Source organism: Citrus clementina, unplaced genomic scaffold (genome assembly GCF_000493195.1).
Source record: "Citrus clementina cultivar Clemenules unplaced genomic scaffold, Citrus_clementina_v1.0 scaffold_9, whole genome shotgun sequence".
NCBI classification, from domain to species: domain Eukaryota; kingdom Viridiplantae; phylum Streptophyta; class Magnoliopsida; order Sapindales; family Rutaceae; genus Citrus; species Citrus x clementina.
In genome coordinates this window covers 26617799-26640698 of record NW_006261964.1, presented here as the reverse complement: position 1 = coordinate 26640698, position 22900 = coordinate 26617799, and the positions used below count along the sequence as shown (strand labels likewise).

The 22900-nt window shown below is 36.1% G+C and overlaps 1 protein-coding gene across 1 annotated transcript; it reads right to left on the bottom strand.

Moving 5' to 3' along the window:
• Positions 1-3754: 3754 nt before the first annotated feature.
• On the bottom strand, positions 3755-5769 carry LOC18031672. Its single transcript, XM_006421517.2, has 3 exons — positions 5650-5769; positions 5051-5348; positions 3755-4739 (listed from the first exon to the last, which is right to left on the bottom strand). Exons 2-3 carry the CDS (start codon positions 5288-5290, stop codon positions 4236-4238), a joined length of 744 nt encoding a protein of 247 aa, XP_006421580.1. The 5' UTR covers positions 5291-5348; positions 5650-5769; the 3' UTR covers positions 3755-4235.
• Positions 5770-22900: the final 17131 nt, after the last annotated feature.

The following is a 22900-nucleotide window of genomic DNA, read 5'->3' as shown; positions in this document are numbered from 1 at the left end:
TTTCTCAACACATCAATAAAAACAAAACCCAGCGGAAGCTAGAACACAAGAAGTCCGAAATAATGATGATGATGATAACAATAAAAATATAAATTATCAAATATGCTAAAATCAATAAAGATAGTTAAGCATAAACTTGAAATTTAAAATTACCATACCAAGATTGTATTGCATGAAGAAGAATTGACATTTTTTGGCATTCTTTAGGCACTTGCAAATTCTATTTACTCTGACAATTAAATTTTCTTTTGAAACTAAATTTGTGTTAAAGTTATCGTACATTAGATGTGTAAACCCAAATGGTTTTACCTTTTGTGGTAGGGACCATGGAAGCATACAACATCCTGAAATAGTGCATGCACAATACTAAATATATGTTGAGTGCTGGAGAATGTATATTTATATAGGGTAAAATCATCATTTTTGTACTTCAAGTCTCACTAGACAGGTCGCTTCGTAATATATCCCCAAACAACAATTTTCATGGTGCTCGTATAGTTTACTAGGTCAAATGAGTTATTGGTTCATGTAATGCTTTTTGTTTTGCTTGTTGAAGATAACACCTATTGAATGTTGTTTGTAAAAGATTCAAAGTTGAGAGGCCTATTTTTAATATCTGCTGTTGATTTTTGTGGTTCTATGAGAGCTTTAGCTTGAAGATGTAGGAAGCCTCAAATGCAGAGTTTACTTGGATTAACTGTTAGAAACTTCGAATTTGGCTTATGACCTTGATCAATAGGCAATGGAATTAAGAAATAGGAATGAGTGTATTCGATACAACTCTGTCTGTTTGCTTTGAAGGCAGAAATTTGTGCTATATGGAAACCAAAGTCTAATAAATGAATAGAAATTTGAGTGGTAGAATGTTATGATTTAAAAGCTATATAGTCCGAAAACTAATTAAATCTATCATACTGGAATTTCTCTTTACGCTTTCCAACGACCTCAGAACTTAAATGATTTTAGCTAAAGTTAATCAATTGGAAGATAAAGAGTGAAGAACATATAGCGTCAAGCATTTACTGAGTTGGCTTGATCAAGGCCAACTAACCACTACTTTTGCTTGGGAGCCGTCAAACATTATAGCGCACTGAGGAATCTTCCGTTATCTGGGGTAGGCAATTCAGGCCCAAGCCCACATTATTGAAAGAAAGCCCAGACCTTTTAAAGTCTCCCCACATTTAGACAGAACGGGTTTGGGCCGAGCTCGGGCCGAACTTGAGCTTTTTTATTAATTATAAAATAATTTTTTTAATTAAAAAAATAAATTAAAGATAATTACCTAATACATAAGGGCATGTTTGGTTGCTGTATTATAACTCATCATTGCATTAATTTTATACAAGCCCATGTTTGGTAAGTTAAAAGCTACAAAAACACTGCATAATGGGCTAATCTAATGCAGCAGTTTGCCGCATTAGCTAAACCCGACTGTGAGTCGGGTTTAGCTAATGCAGCAAACTGCCGCTTGCTTTTTCCTTTTTTTTTTTTTCCTTTTCGTTTCCAACTTTCCAGCTTTTGCTAACTTTTGCTTTTACTTTAATTTTATTATAATAATAATAATAATAATAATAATAATAATAATAATAATAATAAATATTATTTTTAATTTAATATTATATTATTTAATATTTGTTTCCTTTTCGTTTGCTCTTTCCTTTTTTTTTTTGTTTCCTTTTCGTTTCCAACTTTCTAGCTTTTTTTAACTTTTGCTTTTACTTTAATTTTATAATAATAATAATAATAATAATAAATATTATTTTTTAATTTAATATTATATTATTTAATATTTGTTTCCTTTTCGTTTGCTCTTTCTTTTTTTTTTTTTTGTTTCCTTTTCGTTTCCAACTTTCCAGCTTTTGCTAACTTTTGCTTTTACTTTAATTTTATAATAATAATAATAATAATAATAATAATAAATATTATTTTTTAATTTTATATTATATTATTTAATATTTTTATTTTTTTACATTATAATTATTAATATAAATAAATGATTTAATATTCAATAATATTATATTATATTTTTTATTTTTACATTTTAATTTATTAATAAATTTACAATTTATTATGACTAATAATAAATATTTAAATATGAATAATATTAATTTAAAATTAATAATAATATAAATATTAATATAAAATATTAATACAATTTAAATATATTAATATAATATAATATAATATTTAATTTAAATTAATCAAAAAAATTATTACAGTACAATGTAGTGTCAAACATTATACAATATTATTATAATATAATGCTAATGCAATACAACATAATACAATACACCAGCATTAAAATAATATAATACAACATAATACAATACGTATACCAAACGCACCCAATAGAATAATAGTCAAATACACAAATTATTAGTAATACAACCTAATAAATAACAAGTACTAATATAAAAAATTAAATTAATTTAGTATTTTAAATTTTTTCTTTTTTATTTATAAATTAAAAAGGCCCGAACTTCATTGTTAAGTTCTTATCCAGATTCAATCTACCTAGGCTTTATATTTTTTAGATTCGTATCCATGCCCAACTCATACGGGCCGGGCTTGGGCCAGCCCGAGTTTTTTTTGCAAACTCTAACGTTATCAAACGTAACAACACTAAAGCGTACTGAGCAATCTTCATTGAAAAGCATACTCATATTGTATATATAGTACAATAGACTTGTCACGATGCCAAGATAAGCTTCAAACTTTTCAAATATGTCTCCTTCTTGCAAAAGGAAATTAGCAGCCTTTGTCATTGCAAAGGATGATAATCTCGGCATCTCGGCACATGTTAATGCACAATTCGTGTTGTTCTCCATGCAAAAACGATTGCATTTCGGGAGATGAATGGGAAGCAAATGATGCAGAGTCATATGGTGTTGCACAACCTTGAAAGGGCACAGAAGATCTGCGATTTTGAGCAATACACTATAAGTTCGACAAAATCTGCGATTTTGAGCAAAATGGCGAAGATATAGAAGGTAGCCGTTTTGAGGGTTCATTGAAATTTGGGTGGTTTGATGCTTTTCAATATACTGAGACTCTTGCTGGAATTTCAAGAATGAATGATCTATAAGTTAATGAGACCAAGACGTTGCTCCACTGGTTAAAAAGAAATTTCTGTGTAGCGGCTTTGAGAAAAGCCTTTGGTTTGTTTGATGTGAGAATGATAGAAAAGGTTTTTACTTTGTTAATTGATAGGAAAAAAAAAAAAACTTTTGAACTGGCTTGATCAACGACAATTCAAAACTTTGATTTAAATGGAAAATTATCCCCTGCCTGAGAAATGATTGTGTTTAGTGCAGCAAATGTGGCAGGTGAAACATAATTTATCTTGGAGCAGAAGTTACAGTCAATGAATAGGATTTTGAAGCCAAAAGCTAAAACACAAGAAGTCTCTGTTCTTAATTTCTTGTACAGAGGTTTGTTACTTCTCACAAATAAACCCAAATGCACAACTCGTTGAAAACTCTTATTCAGAATAAGCAAAGGGAAAAAGCTCATATAAAATTGGGAATGCTAGAAAATACTGCTTTGTCATGTTCTCCTGCTTCCAACTACCAGTTTCCAGTTGACTTTTATTTTGTGAATATAAAAACTAATTAAGTCCAACTGTAGAAAGAAATAGTTGAAAATCAAACAAAGATCTCAATACATCCACGATAAAATTTTTAGTAAATGCACATAGAAGATATAACGATGGCAGATAAATACAAACTTCGAAAAATTTTAATGTTCTCTCTCGTATTCAAAGTTAGGGGGTCTTTGATACTTTTCTCTAGGTTGGGCTAATATTGAGTGAATTGGTCCTAAGGTTTTATCAAGAGATTTGCTTATGTAATACAACCACAGCATATCGACTGTAGAAGTATCATTTATGACCATGCATATAAGCATGAGAGTACTTCAGACTCATATTTACAGATAAAACAAGCAATGAAATGGTCTGTGCCCTTCAAAGAAAGCAGAAAGAAAACAAGCAAAACAACTTTGAAAAGATCGGGTTAGTCAACCACTTCCGGACTTTTCTACGAAGCAGCCGAGTAGATTGGCAGGCACACAGCCAAACTGTAGGCCAAGGAGTCCCTACCCTCATTTTACTATATCATTAATGTAACGGCAACATACCTTACACCTATGCAACAAAAACAGACTGGAAACAGAAAAAGTGGTCTGCTCATTCCCTTGGACATAAATTATCACCATCATCCCTCACACCATGGACCTCAAGTCGGCTTGGTCAGGTCTGTTATTGCACAGATGTAAGCACCGAGCATTGAAAATGCAGAGACCAGTAGCAATGGCCTGAGCGGAAGCTCATTGAAAAGGATCATCAACAATGCCATCGACAGGAAAAAGGCAATGGAATTGAAGGCCATGACTAATCGAATAAAAAGTGGATGTTGATCCACAATCTGGCAGATGGAAATGAGGCTTGAACTGTAGTTGAACCCTTGTTCTAATTTGCACGCCCGGATTGTTAATGCTGTGCGGTAGGTTATGGTCGATACCAATGCCGCAATCAGTAACAACAGATGACAGACATTGGTTCCAGACTCGATCTTTATTTTCATAGGCCAGTTATTCTTCAGATGGGAAATTGCAAGGAATGAACTCTGGGATTGTAATACATCAGATGGGACATTCACAGCTGTAAACTCACCTGCTTCCTTAGCACTAACCATTGCTTCAGTGCTTTCAGGAGTTTCAGCCAGGAAACTGTTAACAGTCTGCATCTTACAAAAAAGAGGTCGGATGGTGGTCGAAATTATACATAGAGAAACAAACATAGATTCAGAAACAAAGAAATAACAAGAACATAAAAGAGTAGTTAACAAGAATAACCCAGCTGAGTGTTAAAAAGGACATAATATGAAGGCGAGGAGCTGAGGATCAAATGAAACCCTTTGGTTCACTCCAAATCGTAATATGCTCTAGGATTTCAGTTATACACTAACTACCAGGCTAATTGGGGTTTCATACTACTGATCTTAGCAGCTATATACCCTCTGTAACACTGCTTCATATGATTACAATTTACCTTCACTTGTCTATGCTCCATATCAGCTAGCACAACTGGACTGCTCAATGGCTTTCCTGCTCCACCCAGACTATTATTAAAACTATCATAATAGCTCTTGTTTTTTAACCTGGAAACCTCCTTGTACCATTCTAGGTCGACCTTCAAGTCATCAATTCTATTGGAGAGATCAGACACCATCTTCCTTTCAGCAATGCCTTCCTCTAACTCAGATTGTCCCTGGATAGAGTTAGCTCCCATCACTATGGGATTTGAACGCTCAACAAGAATTGAGAAGCTGTCCGGTACAAGGAAAGATCTGGAAAGTTCATCACATAATAACACAACTTCATCGATTTCATCTTCAATTGAACCATTTAAACTCAGCAACGGATAAAAATTTTTAGTTCGAATTAAAACATCAAAAAGTGATGGGTATGAGCCAAAGAGGATTTTTTTTTTTTTTCGGAATTCTAAATTTCATGTTGCATCTGACGAATCTCTTAAACTGAAACAAAACCTTTTACTGGTAGAAACATTTTCGTATCTGCTTTTATGACCAAAAAAATTGAAAAAAAAAGACAATAGAGCCATAAATAAACGGGGAAGAGACCACGCACCGTTTTGGGATGATGTATCGAGGTGAGCTCTGCAAATTTAATCTTCACGTTCACTGCGTTTGCATCTACTAAGAAGAAGAAGCCGACACCATTTGCGTCCACTAAAAAAGAAGAAGAAGACGACGGCTTTTGAATTTGGGAAAAAAAAAAAAAGTACCCTACCCACGAAGATTGTGTAAAACGACACCATTTTACTTGAACAACACCCTTCTCGTTAATTTTAAAAAATTAATTTTTTACTTTATATACACCTGTTAATACTAAAATCGAGGAGCGTAGCTAAACTCTCTCTAATATGGAGTTTTTTTTTTTTTTTTTTTTTTTTCTTGAGCACCCATGATCTATTTGAACATTAATCGATCTAGAAAATATCCTCCGACTCTGAGAAAACTCCGGTTTATGGAATTCTTTTATTTTGCTAAACTAAAACCATCTTCTTTTCTCATTCTAACATCACCCGCAACACAATTTATTTTCAGCCATTGATTTAATTGTTTTTTCAGCAACCGCAATTCCTTTTTTTTTTTAAATTTTATTTTCACGTGTGTCTTATTGTTTTCTTTCTAAAATATTTTTTAAAGTGTAAATAGCATTGTCTATTTATTTATTAACAATCAAAACATCATCTATATTGACGTGACATTTCTCATTGGATGAAAATATATAGGGATTTTATTGTTTTACTATCAAAGTTATTCTGACATATCATGTAAATACCATAGTTTGTTGAAAAATGTATTTTACCACCAAATATTTGCGCCTTTATTAATTTACCACCTTTCCGTTAAAGAAGCATTAATGTTTAACTGAAAATGAGTTAAAAGTTGATTTTACTTCAGGAGAATAAAAGATAGTTTTATCCTTTTGAAAAGAAAGAAATAATGAAAAAAAAGATTTAGAATCAACTAAAAATTGTAATTAATAAAAAATAATGAACAATATGCAAAATTAAGACAAACGACAAAGAAAACGATTAATAAAAAAATCTACTTCAAAATTAATATTATAATTTATGAAATTCAAGTACTAATCACAATTAAAAATAATAACAATTTAATTAAGAAAAAATTAATGAGAGAGAGGGGCTGATTTGGGGTTATCAATTTTCCTAATTCTTGAAATTTTTTACTTTGTTTTATTGTTTATTTTACATTTGCAATGCTATGTTTTGGCTTCAACAGGAGATGTCTTGAATACCCTTATGACATCAACAAAACATCAGTAAATTTTTAACTTTTTAACAGAAGGGTGATAAATTGATAACGACACAAACTTTTAGTGGTAAAATACACTATTCAACAAATCATGATACTGACATGATATGTCATAATAATTTTGGTGGTAAAATGATAATATCCCAAATATATAATAAAAATAATTATATTTATTTAACCAATATACAATAAAATCTCTTATAGTCATAATATTAAGACCAAATTAATTTATTTATTATAAGAAAGTTATAACTTGATAAATTAGCACATATTTCACACAATGTTGCAAATATGAAAAGTTATCTTAAAAGTCCCTACTAGTGTGTTTACTAATCAGTAATTGAAATGAGTTGGAATCAGAATGAAATAGAATAGGAATGAGGAATTGAAATCAAAATAAAATGTTTACTTTAACTATGGGAATTGGAATTGAAATTAAATGTATTATCATTGATATGTTTACTTTATCTTAAAATCGAAATAGATAGTTGCAAATTACTAAACTGACATTAGTTTTTTATTGTCATAATAATAATAATAATAATAATAATAATAATAATAATAATAAAGAATGATAAAATGAGAATTTCAAAATTTAAGTAAAATTATAATCACTTTAGGGAATGGAAATCTCATTCTCACCTCTCATAAAAATGAAAATTTTAATAATCATTCTCAATTATAGATAGAGCCCACCACTTTAAATATCATTTCACCTCGTATTTAATCAAGTAAATATATGACCCATTTTCATTCCTTAATTCCTATTTTCATTCTTAATAAGTAAACACACTATAAATATTTACATTCTCCTCAATTTTTTACTTCATTTTCTTACAATTCTATGTGAATACAGGCTCCCTAAATATAACATATATGATTTTTAGCAAAATTATAATTATTTATAAGTGACTTAAATTAAGATTAAAATATTTTATGGTTGCATATAAATCATTCCTATATACAATATTATGTCCTCTCAATTTTTCGAGTACGTGGAATAAAGCGGCATCATCAACTACTTCTAAGGATACATTTTTCTTTATTGCATCTTCCACCAACTTTTCTTTCACGTCTTCCCGAGCATTGAAGAAAGACGAAAAACACAGCATCAACTAAAAATCATGTGTGGGGAAATTTCGTGGGTATTTCTTTGCACGGTTCGAGTAACTTTTGCCTTTCGGCGGACGCGTCTTAATGATTAAAGATTTCCGCGGTTTCCGCCTCAACTTTTCTCATTTTCCATTTTCCACTTTTTCTTTTTGACTTTTTTGGACCTGTCCACATGAGTGGGGCTGTTGTTAAATTCCGCTGGTTTTGAAAACTAGCTTTGGGTAATTGACGCTGGAGTCCTCATTGTTTACTACAAAATCAAAAGGGGCAAAGCTTTGAAAATTAAAACACATAAGTCCCACTTGTTTTAATTTGTTACATTTAAGTCCTTGACCGTTTACACACTGTAAATAGAATTTTTACACGTCACGTTTACCCTTTCAATTCTCCAGAAAGACGAGAAACCTCGAAGTGAACTCTTAACTTTACATATCAAAACCAATACCCAAAATCATGTATCCAAAAGCTGGAGTCAAATTCAATGTACTGCTGATTTTTATTTATGTAAGTTAAATGAACTCTTAGCTTTACTTATCCAAAAGTTGATTTTCATTGCAATGTTGCTCAATGCGCAGGCGTTTGGTGGTAAACTAAGGATATGGCAGTGGCATCGTGAGTTTTGTGATGCATTTATATAATTTTTAAATAACAATACATTTTTTACGAAACCTTAAATGCATATTTGATTGGATGAAATGAGAGGTGTAGAAAGCAATGGAAAGACCCATAATTGGTTCGAAGGAATGAGAGGAGAGGAAGAGCAGTTGAAATCAAAGAGGGGCACAAAAATAAGGGAAAAAAAGGTCAATTTCACATGAAATTCATCTTTTTTCTTCTTATTTCTTTCTCTTCTCCCCCTTTCTTCTCCTCTTTTTTCCTTTTATTTCTTCAAGCCAAACACACCAAATACATATCATATTGATCTAGTTGCATATTAGTAAATTATTAGCTTATGTAGAAGGTGAAACTATTGTTCATATTACATCTCATATTACACAAGACTATTATTAATATATTTACAATAAGATAATTATTAGGATTAATTTTACATTAAATCTTATATAACACTGTCATATTCTAACTTTTTACATTAAATCTTATATAACATTACTCAGATTTTAACACTCTCTAATATTCGAGAGACATCTACTCTACTCACATTTTAAAAGGGACAAAACTGTTTTTACTCAATTATTTTTCATAATTGAAGAAGGAATTAAGCACCCAGAATCTTTTGTAGGGGCTCGAACTGCTGCCTAGTAGCTCTGCAACTTGACTAAAGGCCGAGTAGATTTTTTATATAAGATTTCAAAGAAAAGAAAAGTGCGTCCGATATAAAAATATAATTATTTTTATTTTTTTACAATTATTAGTATAATAAATATATCAAATTATTAATATAGTATGTTGACCTGAAGTGGGGACTAATAAAATACACTACTTTCAATTTTGTACGTCTAAATTTATATCTCATCACTTATAGAATTATCAATACAAATGCTATTATTTTGTGTGAGACACATTAAAAAATATAACTGTCTGGCACATATGTCAATAATTTTATTAATAGAGAAATTGATGGAAATAATGACAAAATAATTATAACCAATAATCTGTGGTATTACTGACAAAGTATATTATCTAGTGCTAGACAAATTAACTTGCCAATGTAAGTGCATTAGTAATACTCTCACTATTGGAATTTGATTTTAAAATTGAAAACTTATTTTTAACTCAGTCCTTAATCTTGATAATAATAGATTATGGTGTGAGATAATGATGTAGGGGGATAGCTTAAGCAGAATAAGAAAATCCTCACAATGATGATAAATATATAGATAATAATGCTTTATAATAAAATTAGATCATGTTATAATCCAAACAAATCTAAAAGAAAAATTTTCATAAATTATTTCAAAGAAAACTATGAAAGAGGGATTTTTATTAATCAAAAGGTTCCTCAAACAAATTACATAACTACTCTATTTTATAATAAATAAAATTAAAAGTAGTAAAGGAGGATGAATATAAGAAAAAATGCCAAGGTTGGAAGACACACCCTTAGTATTCAAAGTATGGACTTATAACACTCTTTATATTTAAAAGTTGTGATTCTTTACTTATTTGTAGCTTATGGACTGAGTGCTCATTGGCATTCAATCAAGTTTGACACAATGAGCCAACATATTCACGACCACTCAATCAAAATAAATATAAGTGCAAACCGTTCATTGTGCTAATTCAAGACAAGACTGTCAATAATAAATCAAAACTTCCGTATAAACCCAAGTGTCATATAAACACTTTATAAATAAAGATGGGATTAAGTATATAATGTGTCGCAATCATATTAGAGTATTCTCGCTATTATATTGGTATGTCAACATTAGGTCTATATTATTGATACGAGATTTCGGGTCTGCTCGTGCACGCTCAAAATTCCTCCTTAACAATTGAATTTGTAGTTGATTTGGGGATGACTTCACGCTGCTCCTTCTAGATGTGCAAGACTAGAAGGCTTGCTACTTCTCCTCTTTAAGCTCGTGCACGCACAAAAACCAGTCAGAGAACGAGGGGGTTTTCCCCGCGTAAACCCTCAGACGCTCAAGTCAACAATTTGAGCTTACTTTGGAAAATGCTTTGCCACTAATCTCGTGGGTACACCTTGGCTTCTTGGCGTTAAAGAGAAGAACTGCTCACTTTGTCCATTCACTCATTTTAAGTTGCTAACAATCATTTCATCGAAGAGCCACGTCGTAATTAAATGCGAATGATGTGGCAAGAATCCATCAATTCATTCAAATTTTAAACTGACGGTTACAAAACCTTTGGAGTGCGTGCCGTTAAATAGAAATAAACCAAAGGTCTTCGCGTCCCTTAGGCCCCGGTCATGGATGCTCGAGCCTTATGGTTGTAACTGAGTATGCCTCGTGCCTGAATTCTCGGAGAGTAGCACACGTTCTGACAACCGCCATTGACTGGGTCGGCTGACCTTGGCCCCAACAGAAAATATCCTTGGCGCCTAGCAAAGGACTCATGCTCATACCATAGCCCCAATAAAAAATCTCCTCGTCGACGAACAGAAGATTCCTGCTCCTGGACGACATATAACTCCTCGCTTATGACAATGAAAGATATTCGTTCGAGTGTAGCTGGTCGCTCCGCTATATGCCCTAAACATTGGTCCATCAGTTTCTGGTATTGGTAATGCACTGGATCAATGCTAGAAACTTAGTTGTCCTAGCTTGCTTGGGGTACACCTAGGCTTCTTGGCGTTAAAGAGAAGAACTGCTCACTTTGTCCATTAGCTCATTTTTAAGTTGCTAACAATCATTTCATCGAAGAGTCACGTCGTAATTAAATGCGAGTGATGTGGCAGGAATCCATCCATTCATTCAAATTTTCCTCCGGCGACTGAGCGATCTTCTTTCACCAAAGTTCAAGTCGCTTTTCTTACTTCTGTTCTAGTGTGCAACTGCTTCAGGTATTGTTTTCTCTTCTTCAATCTTGAATATTTGTTATTTTTTCTTGGGTTGAGTGGAGTTTGGTTGTATCATTCTGGATATAGTTTAGGAAATATCAAAAGGCAAGGGAAAGGTAATTGAGATTGACGATGATGAATATATTTCTTGCCTAGACTACTCGCGAGGCCTATTTCGACCCCAGAATCCCCTTAGAACTGGTAAGTCCTTCTAGTGTTAGGAGTAGTGCTAAGAGGATGTCTCCTGAGGTTTCCACCTCACCCAATAAAAGTAACGACGAGGAATCTTTTGGCTTAGAGGAAACGATAAGTGGGTACCTAGGTCAAAAATTTGGTGAAACATCCTCACTAGAGATAGCACGACCAGAAAAGAAGAGGAAATTAAGTGGTAGAACTCTAGCTAAAAATTATCCTATTGACCTCATGACTTGTATAACCATAGTAGATGACCTCAAACAGCTTTAGAATATTTACAAAATTCCTGATGAGATAGACCTTAGGGTTCTTGGGAAAAAAAGATACCCTTAGCCAGTGTCCCAGGGGGTATGTTACTATATTTTTAGAGAGTTTTAAACAAGGGATGAGGCTTCCCTTGCAGCCCTACTTTGTCTAGATGCTTGGTGGATTACACTTAGCTCTTGGTCAGCTTAACTCTAATGGATGAATGATACTTTCTAGTCTATTCATACTGTGGGACAGATATAGTCAGAGTGAGCCTACAATTGATGAGGTTAAACACTTGTACCAGTTAAAGAGCAGTCTTAAATATGCCAGTCGGTACTATTTTATGTCGAGTACTAAGACCAAATGTTACTATTTTATGTCGAGTAGTAAGACCAAGAAACATATAACTCGCCTCCCAACAGGTGGTGGGAATTGGAAGAGCATGTTCTTTTTTTATTGGGGGTCCTCGAGGTCAGGAGGGGCCGACTGATGGTGGGAATGTCCATGTCCCTTCATGTTTCTCAATTTTAGGCTGCCTGCTCGTTTAAGATGTATTGCACCACTAGCTGATCAAGTGATTAATTTATTTCTAACAAAGTCCCTGCCTATGCTACAGGTACCTAAAGTATCTAGTATCGCATCGAGGGTGAATTACTAAAGCGAGTTGAGACTGCGTTAGCAAATTCCTGCTCGTATAGAGAGTTGTTGTCTATTCGCAACTTGGTCGACTCTCACTTGGTACCCAATGCTGAAGCTATAGAGGATGCTGTGATTAGGGCTTTGAATAGGAAACGCCCTCTCTCTGGTAGTGCAAAAGAGGGTCGTAGTAAAGATGCTCCCCTTAAGAAGCGGGTCAATATTGTAGGGAAAACTTCCCCCTAAAGACATTACTACCTCCCCCTCTTAAGGAAAGTAAAGTTAGTGGAGCTGCGAGCGGCGCTGGTCCTGCGACCACTCCTCCTCCAACAAGATCCAAACCTCGATTGCCCGAGGATCAACTAAAACATCTGGTCCCTTACATCAGTAAGTTCACTAGGCTCGTGAACAAAAATGATTTGGAGGACTTTGATAGCAACTCCCTCCGTGAGTTAGTTGGGGCTATACAATTCAGTTCTTTCTACCTCGGCTACATGGCTACCTACTATAAGGCGAAGGTTGGTTGTTATGACAGCAAGATGAAGGATGATATTCAGTCAACTAAAAATAGAGCTTATGTTGTTGAGAAGAAAACAGACGATCTTAACCTTAAGAACTTGAAATTGGTGGAGTAAGCATCTCTTGTACAGGCCAAGGCGATCACCCTTGAAGAGCAGCTGAGCAAGGTCAAGGAGGATTTGGAAACACAAAAAGCTTCCTACGAGTTTCAGCTGGAATCACTATCTGCTTTACATCAAATTCATATTGAAAACTTAGAGAATGAAGTTAATGACAATTACAACAAAGGGCTCAGACACTCCTATCAGTGCATCATGGCCGTTCTCGAAAGGTAACACATCAATTTGAAGATGGACGAGCTTGCTGCTAGTGTAATTGATTATATGAATGAGGAGGCAGCCAAAGGAGATTTAGAGGAAACAGGGCCAAATGCGACTAAGAAGGTGACCTCCCCTCATCCTCTTACCCCCATTGATGTTACCGAAGCAAGCACTCCCCTGGGCGCCACTGGCGAGACCCCTCCTGCTTCTCTTCCTGACAATCCAGCAGAAACTACTCTTCTCACAAATCCTCCATCCTCGTGAATATACCACAATTTTCTTTTGTAAACGTTGTATGTCAAGTTTTGAGACTGATAGCCATTGTCACTAAATGATTAATGAATAACCTTGGTTTGCTTGCTTTATACTATTATTTCATTATTTATTGCTGTTGGAGGATTCCAATCTTATGCCCTATATCGAGCATGATCAATTACTTTGTCAGAGGAATGCTCATTTGACTTTGAGATTCTTCCAAATGTCAAATCATTTGCTCGGCGTCTCCTACTCGAGCAAGGTCTGGCAAACTAAATTCTAAGACTTTGAAGTCTTTATTTGCCTTAGGGAATTTTTTGGAATATTTGATCATCTGCTTGCCATCGCTCGGTCGAGCACAATCTGGCAAACTTGGTTTCTGGTCTTGCCATCGAGCAAGTTTTGAGACTTTGAATCATTTATTTGTCTTAAAATTTTTTTTTGGAATATTTGATCGTCTTATAATCTAGCAAACTTGGCTTTTAGTCTCGTCATCGAGCAGACTTTGAGACTTTGAAGCTTTTACTTACTTTAGAAATTTTTTTAGAATATTTGATCGTCTGCTCACCGTCACATGGTTGAGCAGGACTTGGCAAGCTTGGCTTCTAGTCTGGCTATCGAGCAGGCTTTGAGACTTTGAAGCCTTTATTTGCCTTAGAATTTTTTTTATTAGTACTAGTTGAATAAACTTCCTCCAAACTTCATTAATCATTGGGGTCGTCATACAAGAAATTAACTAAACAGAAAGCGTAAACAACAACAGAAGTAAACAGAAATAACCCTAACTCACTATTACTGGGTCTTACTAGAAATATTTTTTGAGATGTGTTGCGTTCCATAGTCGCTTTACCTCGTGTCCATCCTCGTGATCAAGCTTGTAGGCTTATGGTCTGGATACCCACAGGACTCTGTATGGCCCCTCCCAGTTAGGATCGAGCACACCTTGGGTTGAATTTTTAGTATTATGGTTCATCTTTCTAAGCACTCAATCGCCCACCCTGAACTGCTTTACACACACTTTTTTATTGTAATAGCGAGCTACCCTCTGCTGATAGGCGATTGCCCTTTTTTTATGCTAACTCTCTCTTTTCAGCTAGCAGGTCCAGGTTCAAACATATCTTATCATTGTTCTCACTCTTATCAAAGTGCTCGGTCCTATATGTCCACAACACTGCTGGTAACTCATCAACTCATACGCCCTTCTTCTCTCCCAATCTGGTATTCAGAAGCTTCTTTATGACTTTGTTGGTTGCCTTCACTTGCCATTAGACTGAGAGTACGCAGGCGAGTAAAATTTCACCTCTATTTTGAGGTTCTGACAAAACTCCCTGAAGTTATGATTGTCGAATTGGCTACTATTGTCTGCTATCAAGGCGTACGGGATCAGATATCAATAGACAAAATTTCTACACACAAAGGTAATTGTCTTCTTCTCTACGATCCTGCTGAGTGCTTCCACCTCGACCCATTTTGTGAAATAATCTACTATCACAACAGCACGTGTAGCTGTTCCTCGTCCTTTTGGCAAAGGCCGGATCAGATCAATTCCCCAGTGAGCAAACGACCACGGTGAGGTCATAATAATAAACTTTTTTGGTGGCTATGCGAGGAAGTTGGCAAAGCTTTGGAAACTTTTGCAACTCATAGTTTTCTCCTGGGCATCCTGGTGCATCGTCGGCTAGAAGTACCTTTGCCTGAGAGCCTTGTAGGCAAAAGATCTAGCTCCGGAGTGATTTCCACAAACCCTTTCGTGCACGTTTCTTAGTACGTAATCTGCATCGTCTTCGTACAGATATCGTGGGAATGGTAGGGTATACCCTCGTCAGTATAGCACTCCATCAATTAGTGTGTACCTAGACGCCTGGACCTTTGATTTTTCGCGCTCGCAACTTATTTGCTGGTAACACTTTATCCCTCATGTTCGAGATTATTGGGTCTATCCATGAGCTTTTTTGCTCTATTCGCATAATCTCCAGACTATACTCGATGTTGAGGAATGACTTGACTTCCATAGGGACTGACTTTGGCATTTTTGGGTCTGTTACAACAGTCATTCATGTTAGGATATCTGCTTGGTAATTTTCACTCCTTGGAATTTGCACTATGTCCATTGACTCAAATTTCCCGATCATTTGTCTGACCCTCCTTAGATATTGTTCCATATTCTCATCTCTAGGTTGAAACCTTTCACTAATATGATTGGCGACTAGTTGTGAATATGTCTGAATTTTCACCCTATTTGCCCTCATCGCCTAAACTAACTCTAGCCCTACAATTAGAGCTTTATATTCAGCCTGATTGTTTGTGGCCTTAAACTTTAATCTAACAGCGTAAGAGACCTTTTCCCCGTTTGAGCTCTCCAAAATAATCCATGCCCCGGTACCCTGCTCGCCTGAGGATCCATCCACCGTCACCTACCAGACTTGACGCTCATTGCTGCTTGTAGCAGTATTAGTGTAGTTGGGGTCCACTTTGGGTTCTGTAAATTCTGCCACAAAATTTGCCATCACCTGGGCTTTAATCGATACTCGGGGTTTGTAGCTTATATCAAACTTGCTTAGTTCTATTGCCTATTTCACTAACTTACTAGAGGCTTCTGACTTGTGCAACGTTTGTCGTAGTAGTTGGTTCGTCACTGTTACAACTGGAAATGCATGGAAGTATGGCCTCAATTTCTAAGCAGCTATAACTAGGGCGAGTGCCCATTTCTCTAGTGGTGGGTACTTGGTTTCGGCATCGAGCAGGGCCTTGTTGGTGTAATATGTTGGGTACTGGACCTCATTTTCTTCTCACACCAAAACTGAGCTCGTAGCGTGATCAGATGCAGTTAAATATAGAAACAGGACATCCCCCTTTCGTGGTGTGGACAACAAAGGCACTTGTTGCAGGTATTGTTTCAACTTTTGAAAGGCCTCATCGCACTCGGGGGTCCATTCTGTTTTTCTTCCCTTCCTCATCTTTTGGAAAAATGAGTGGCATTTATTTATGACATTAGATATGAATCGGCTTAACGCTGCCAACTTTCCCGTGAGGCTATTATCTTCTTTAAGTTACGAGGAGATTTCATTCCCGCAATCGCTTGAATCTTTTCTGGATTCGCCTCAATTCCCTGATGACTTACTATGAATCTAGGGAACTTTTTTAATCCAACCCTAAAAGCACACTTCTCCGGGTTGAGCTTCATCTTATACTTCCTCAAAAGCCCAAATCTCTCCTCGAGGTGCTTGATGTGCTTAACCGGTTTTTTTTTTACTTGGTTATCATATCGTCCACATAAACCTCTATCGTATGCCCAATCAACAACTTGAAAATCTTCTTCACCAGCCTCTGATATATTGCACCCGCTTTTTTAAGGCCAAATGACATTACCCTCTAACAGAACAGACCCTGGTTAATGATAAACGTCGTGTTCTCCTCATTCTGCTCGTACATTGAAATTTGGTTGTATCCTGAAAATACATCCATGAAACTGAGCAGACTATACCCTACTGTTAAGTCAACTAATTTGTCGATTTTAAACAAGAGGAAGCTATCCTTTGGGCATGCCTTGTTGAGGTCGGTAAAATCAACACACATTTTTCATTTACCGTTGGCCTTCCTTACTAGAACAACGTTTGATATCCATTCGGGGTAACTCTCTTCCCTAATGAACCCCACTTTCAAGAGTTTCTCCACCTAACTATTTATGGCCTTATATTCTCCTAGTTGAAACATCTCTTCTTTTGCCTTACAAGTCGGGCACTCTTCTTTATCGCTAACTTATGGCAAGCCACCTCGGGATTGATTCCTGGCATGTCATCATGCATCCAAGCGAACACATCAGAGTGAGATTGTAGGCAATGTACCGGCTCTTACTTCATCTCTTCTTTCAGCTTCAATTAAATCATAATTGTTTTCTCTGAGCTACCCTATTCCAAGTTGACTGTTTTAAGCTTCTCAACTGGCTCTTGTCTTCCTCTCTTAAATTCTGCTCGGACGTCAAGCGAGGTAATTTGCATTTCCTCATTTGCTGCTGTACAGTAACAGCCTCGAGTGATTCTCTAGCCTCCTCATATTATGCTAATCACCCTATTCACTCAGTACTTGAGAGCCAAGTAATGATTGGATAATATCGCCTTACTCACTCTTAAAAAGTGGCAACCTAAAATCACCTAGTATGGGCTCTCCTCATCGACCACAATAAAATCCAGAATCATCGTCTTTTCAAACGGAGCAGAGCCTATCGTGATTGGCAACTCGACCACGCCGAGGGGTGTTAGACTTCCTCCACCAAACCCCTTTAAGGATGTATTTGTATACTTCATCCTCAAATCTGCTATTCCAATTTCATCTAGAGTTGACTTGAATAAGACATCGATTGAACTTCCTGTATCTACTAGGATTCGGTCAAATTTTTTACTGACGACAATGGCCTCAATAACAAGAGCATCTTCTTGTCGGTACAATACTCCTTCATTTTCATCTTTCCCCATGATGGGTACCTGCCTTGTCTTTGTTCGTTTGGCTAAAGGGGTGTTGAAGCATACATCGCATAGTTTTATCTGGATATGTTAGAATCCCTAGTCATTGTCAGGCCTCTAGCGATAACTCTGACAACGGGCTACTTGTGACGTGCGTTTCTAGTATTCTGGTCGGCTTTACATGGTGAGTCTACAATCGGGAGGGCTCCGTCAATGAACTCATCTAAATAGCAATTCCTCACTAAATCTTTCACCTAATTTTTTAGATCTTAGCATTGGGTTGTGGTATGACCATGAGTGCCACGAAACTTGCAAAATCGGCCCTTATTTCGTCTGTAGGGTAGTTTTGTTATTGGGATAGGGGAACACAGCAGCCCACGATTCAATATTGTGTGGTACAACTCGTCCATGGATACCTTCCAAGGAGTATACTGCCCATAGCTTTTGCTCTAGTCAATTATGTGCATTGTTCTTTCTTTGGAGAAGCTGTTTTGAGCGGGATGAGAAATTGATGGATCTTGCTTGCTGGCTCTCATATTCTGCGGGTGGTGTACCATCAAGGCATGATGATGAGGATGACCGTACATATGGTCAAGCTTCCCCCACGAGTCTCTAGTCGAAGAATGAGGAGGCTACATTCTATTGTGTTGAAGTTGGGATGGCCTCTGGTGAGGTTGGTAAAAGGTGATTCAGCTTCCCTCACTGCTACCCTAGGCATGGTGATCCTTCCACTTAATTGGCTCGCTTCCCCTTGGGACTTTCTTTTCTTTTTTCCTCAGTCCCTTCAGATACTCTCTCTTAATCATCACCGTTTTTTCTTCCTCAAATTTTATGTCCCTCTTGGCATGCTCATAGGCTACGGAATATATGACTGTACTGTGGAACTCCTTAAGTTATACTACAAGCGCCCTATCTTTACTCCTTCCTTCAGCCCCCTCAAAGCTTGAGGATTGTTGAAGGCTCCGAGGTCAAGAATAGCACGATGGTATCTTTTGATGACCTCTCGAAGAGTATCATTTTCTCTTTGTTTCATACTCATTAACTTCATCATATCATCTTTCTAGTGTCATTGCTCTCCTAAACTGCTTTGCAAACTCTTGGTACATCTACTTGAATGCCCTGATGCTTCCTCGAGGGAGCCTTTAGTACTACTCACGTGCTCGTCCCTCTAAATTTAGTGGGAACATCCTGCATCTCTGGGCTTGAGATAACCCCTGCACTTCAGTTATGTCATTAAAGTGCTCTATGTGCACCAATGGGTCGATTCATCCAGCATATAGGGTTGGACAAAATACCCGACCCAACTCGATCCGACCTGAAAAATATTGGATTCGGATCAGATTAGATTGTTAACAAAATCTGATCGGGTGTAACTTTGCCAACTCGATCGGATCATGATCGGATCGAATGAAACCTAACCCGATCCGAAAACCTAATGGGTTGGCTTCAAATTTTTTAAAAAAAAAAACTAATGAAACAAACTAACAAAGTGGCAAATAAAACAAAATCGGATTCACATCACAGACAAAGCAAATCTTAGATCTAAATTAAAAAAAAATTTTAAGTACACATGCTCACACTATACACAGTCACATACAAATAGAGGTTAGGCTTGGGAGACCGAAGATGTTGAGATGCCAAATAACGAAGCAGTAGCGAGCAGATCGGAGATGCAACTGCGAGAAACAGTAGCCAGCAGATCAGAGATGCAACCGCGTGAACTAGCAGCTAGCAGTCACCGACGCAATCATGCGAAGCCAAGCCATCGGAGATCGGAGATGTCGAGATGTCAAACAGTGAAACAACGGTGAGCAGATCAGAGATGCAACCGCAAGAAGCAGCAGTCAGCAGATCAAAGATGCAACCGCACAAACTAGCAGCCAGCAGTCATCGACGTGATTGTGCAAAGTTAATCCATTGCTGCAACCATGGCGTTCCGATAGAATCTGCTGCGCCTCGACTGCTATTGCTTGCTGCCACTGGCTTCACCGATTACCATAATCGCTGCAACTTAATTCACCTCCACAGTCACTGTCACCATGTTTTTCATGGTATTGACTATATGGTTTTAAATAATTTAATTTAAAAAACTTAAAACAAAATTATATCTTGAGAGATAAGGTTGATTGTTTTGCTTGATTGCTTCTGAAATTAACCTAGAAATATTAAATGGATATATAACCCGAATGCTTTTTAATCCTAATCCGATCTGAATTAATCCGACTTTTTGATCTGACTCGATCCGATCCGATGAATATAATTTAGATCAGATTGGATCTATATTCGAATCAGATCGGATCGAGTTGGATATGATCGGTTAATAATTCGAATTGAGTTCGAATGATTTTTTTCCCAACCTGATTGACCCGAAACCCGATCGGATCAACCAGAACCCGATCCGAATTCGATTTTGCCCACCCTTACTAGCATATTTGAGGTCGGGGAAACCGAAGTCCCTTGAACTGACGGCGCTCATGATTTCTGCTGAGATGGGAGGTTCACTATCTAACATTATTCTCCAACCTGGTGCTTGTTGAGTGTTAGAAAATGCATATTTATAAAGGAGAAAACCGTCATTTTACATTTCAAGTCTTACTAACAACCCTTACTTTTATGTATTTAACATTCTTATGATTTAATTACGTGTGTTTTATTTTAATTAAGTAATTTATGTATTTTAGGGGCATTATAGTTATTTCACAATAAAGGAGAGATCAGACGGCAAAACGGACATCACTTTTGAACTCAGGACGGTCGAAAACCTTAGGAGGAGCATAAAAGGAAAAATGGCACTATTCACATGTACGGTACTATTCACGTGTACGATACTGTATACGTTACTGTTCACGACACTGTTCACATAGACGGATGATGACGTGGCATTGACCGATGATGTGGCATTGACTGATGAGGTGTCACGATCCTGTTGGACTAAAATTCTTATGTACTGTTGATGGTGACGTGGCAGCATATCAGTGGACGAAAAATCTCGCGTACGGTGCATGCATCACACAGGATTATTTTCAACCAAACCGCGTTACTGTTCATCCGGGTCAAACCGCGTTACTGTTCAAAGTCGGGTCAAACCGTGTTACTGTTCATCCGCGTGGTCAAACCGTGGACTGTTGACTGATGACGTGGCGCAATCCTGAGCGTCCAAACTATTTTTAATCCGATGGCCATGATTTACTCCATGTATCTATAAAAAGGGGGCCTCCCCCCCCTAATTGGATATCTTTGAATCCATTTTTGGACTCTGTTTTCTGTAATTCCCTCTCCATCTTGTATTTTCTTCGTATTTTAATAAATTCCCATTTTGCCCCTAGTTCAATTATGAGTGGCTAATTTTCTTTCAAGCTTGGGTTGAAGGTGAAGTCTCAACATGTGTCATGGGCTTTATTTGGTAAATTTATTTTCTCTTCCCCTCTAGTTTTTGTGGATGTTTTGACTTCTCGTCGACAAATAATACTAATCTTGTCTAGTACCGCCTTGGTTTCACCGGCCCTCTGGTACAAGGTTATTATTATTTGGCACGATAAGCCCTTAGCACCATATTGATTAGAGCGTGGTTCATGAGGTGTGGATTCCCCCCTCATGATTTAATTGACATTAATACGAATTATTTAGCCCATGATGCATGTTGATACGGATCTAGATACCCAAGTACGTCAATTTAATAGATTTTCTCTTCAATTTATTCTCTCAATTGCAATTCCAATTTTAGAATTTATTCTCGCCATTTTAATTTAAGTCTTAGCATATTCCAAATCATTTCCACCATAAATCCAACAACCCATTTACAAAATTAATTCTATATATAATTAAAATCCACCTCCTCGTGGGATCGACACTCGTCACCATTAGTCTATACTACAATAGATTCGTGCGCTTGCGAGTACATTAAAATTTGCACAACAAGTTTTTGGCGCCGTTGCCGGGGAGGTAAGTAATTTTAATTAATAGAATTAAATTTTTTTGAATAATTTCTTTTATTTGTTTTCTTGTATTTTTCTTATTAAATTAAAAAAAAAGAAAAAAAAGTGAATCTACATTTAAAGGTTAGTATTTCTTTTCTTTTTCTCTTCTTTAAAATTCTGTAATTTAATTTTCTATTTATTTTTCTTTGTAATTTTTTTTTGTTTATCTTATTAATTTAATTTTTAGTTAATTTCTTTCATGTATTTATTTTTGTGTATTTTTATAGAAAGGTTGTAATAGCGCAATAAGGTTAGTATCGTAATTTCTCCCTCTTCTTTATTTTTATTTGTTTTGTTCCCATCTTTATTTTTTGTTTTGTTTGCATCTTTATTTTTATTTTATTTATTTTGCATGCATGGTCGTAGGTCATTATTACCTAATCTTGAACCTATAGACCTTGAATTAGAAAAAACACTTCGCACACAAAAGCACATTAAAAATAAATTTGAAATGGATTTGCAACCACAAGAGAGGCCATTTAAGGACTACTTCAGTCCCTTAGCTAATTTGAGCACATCATGCATAAGATACCCAAATGTAGCTGCTAGGAGTTTCGAATTAAAACCTAGTGTGCTAAATTGTCTCCCCACATTTTATGGCCTAGAAAATGAGGATCCATATAATCATCTGAATGATTTTCATGCCATTTGTCAAACTTTTAAATATGAAAATTTTTCAGACGATGATGTTAAACTTAGACTATTCCCATTTTCTTTAAAGGATAGGGCTCGTTCATGGCTTAATACATTGCCTGCTAATAGCATTGCATCATGGGAACAAATGGTTACAAAGTTTTTGAATAAATATTTCCCAGTGCATAAAACCAATGCT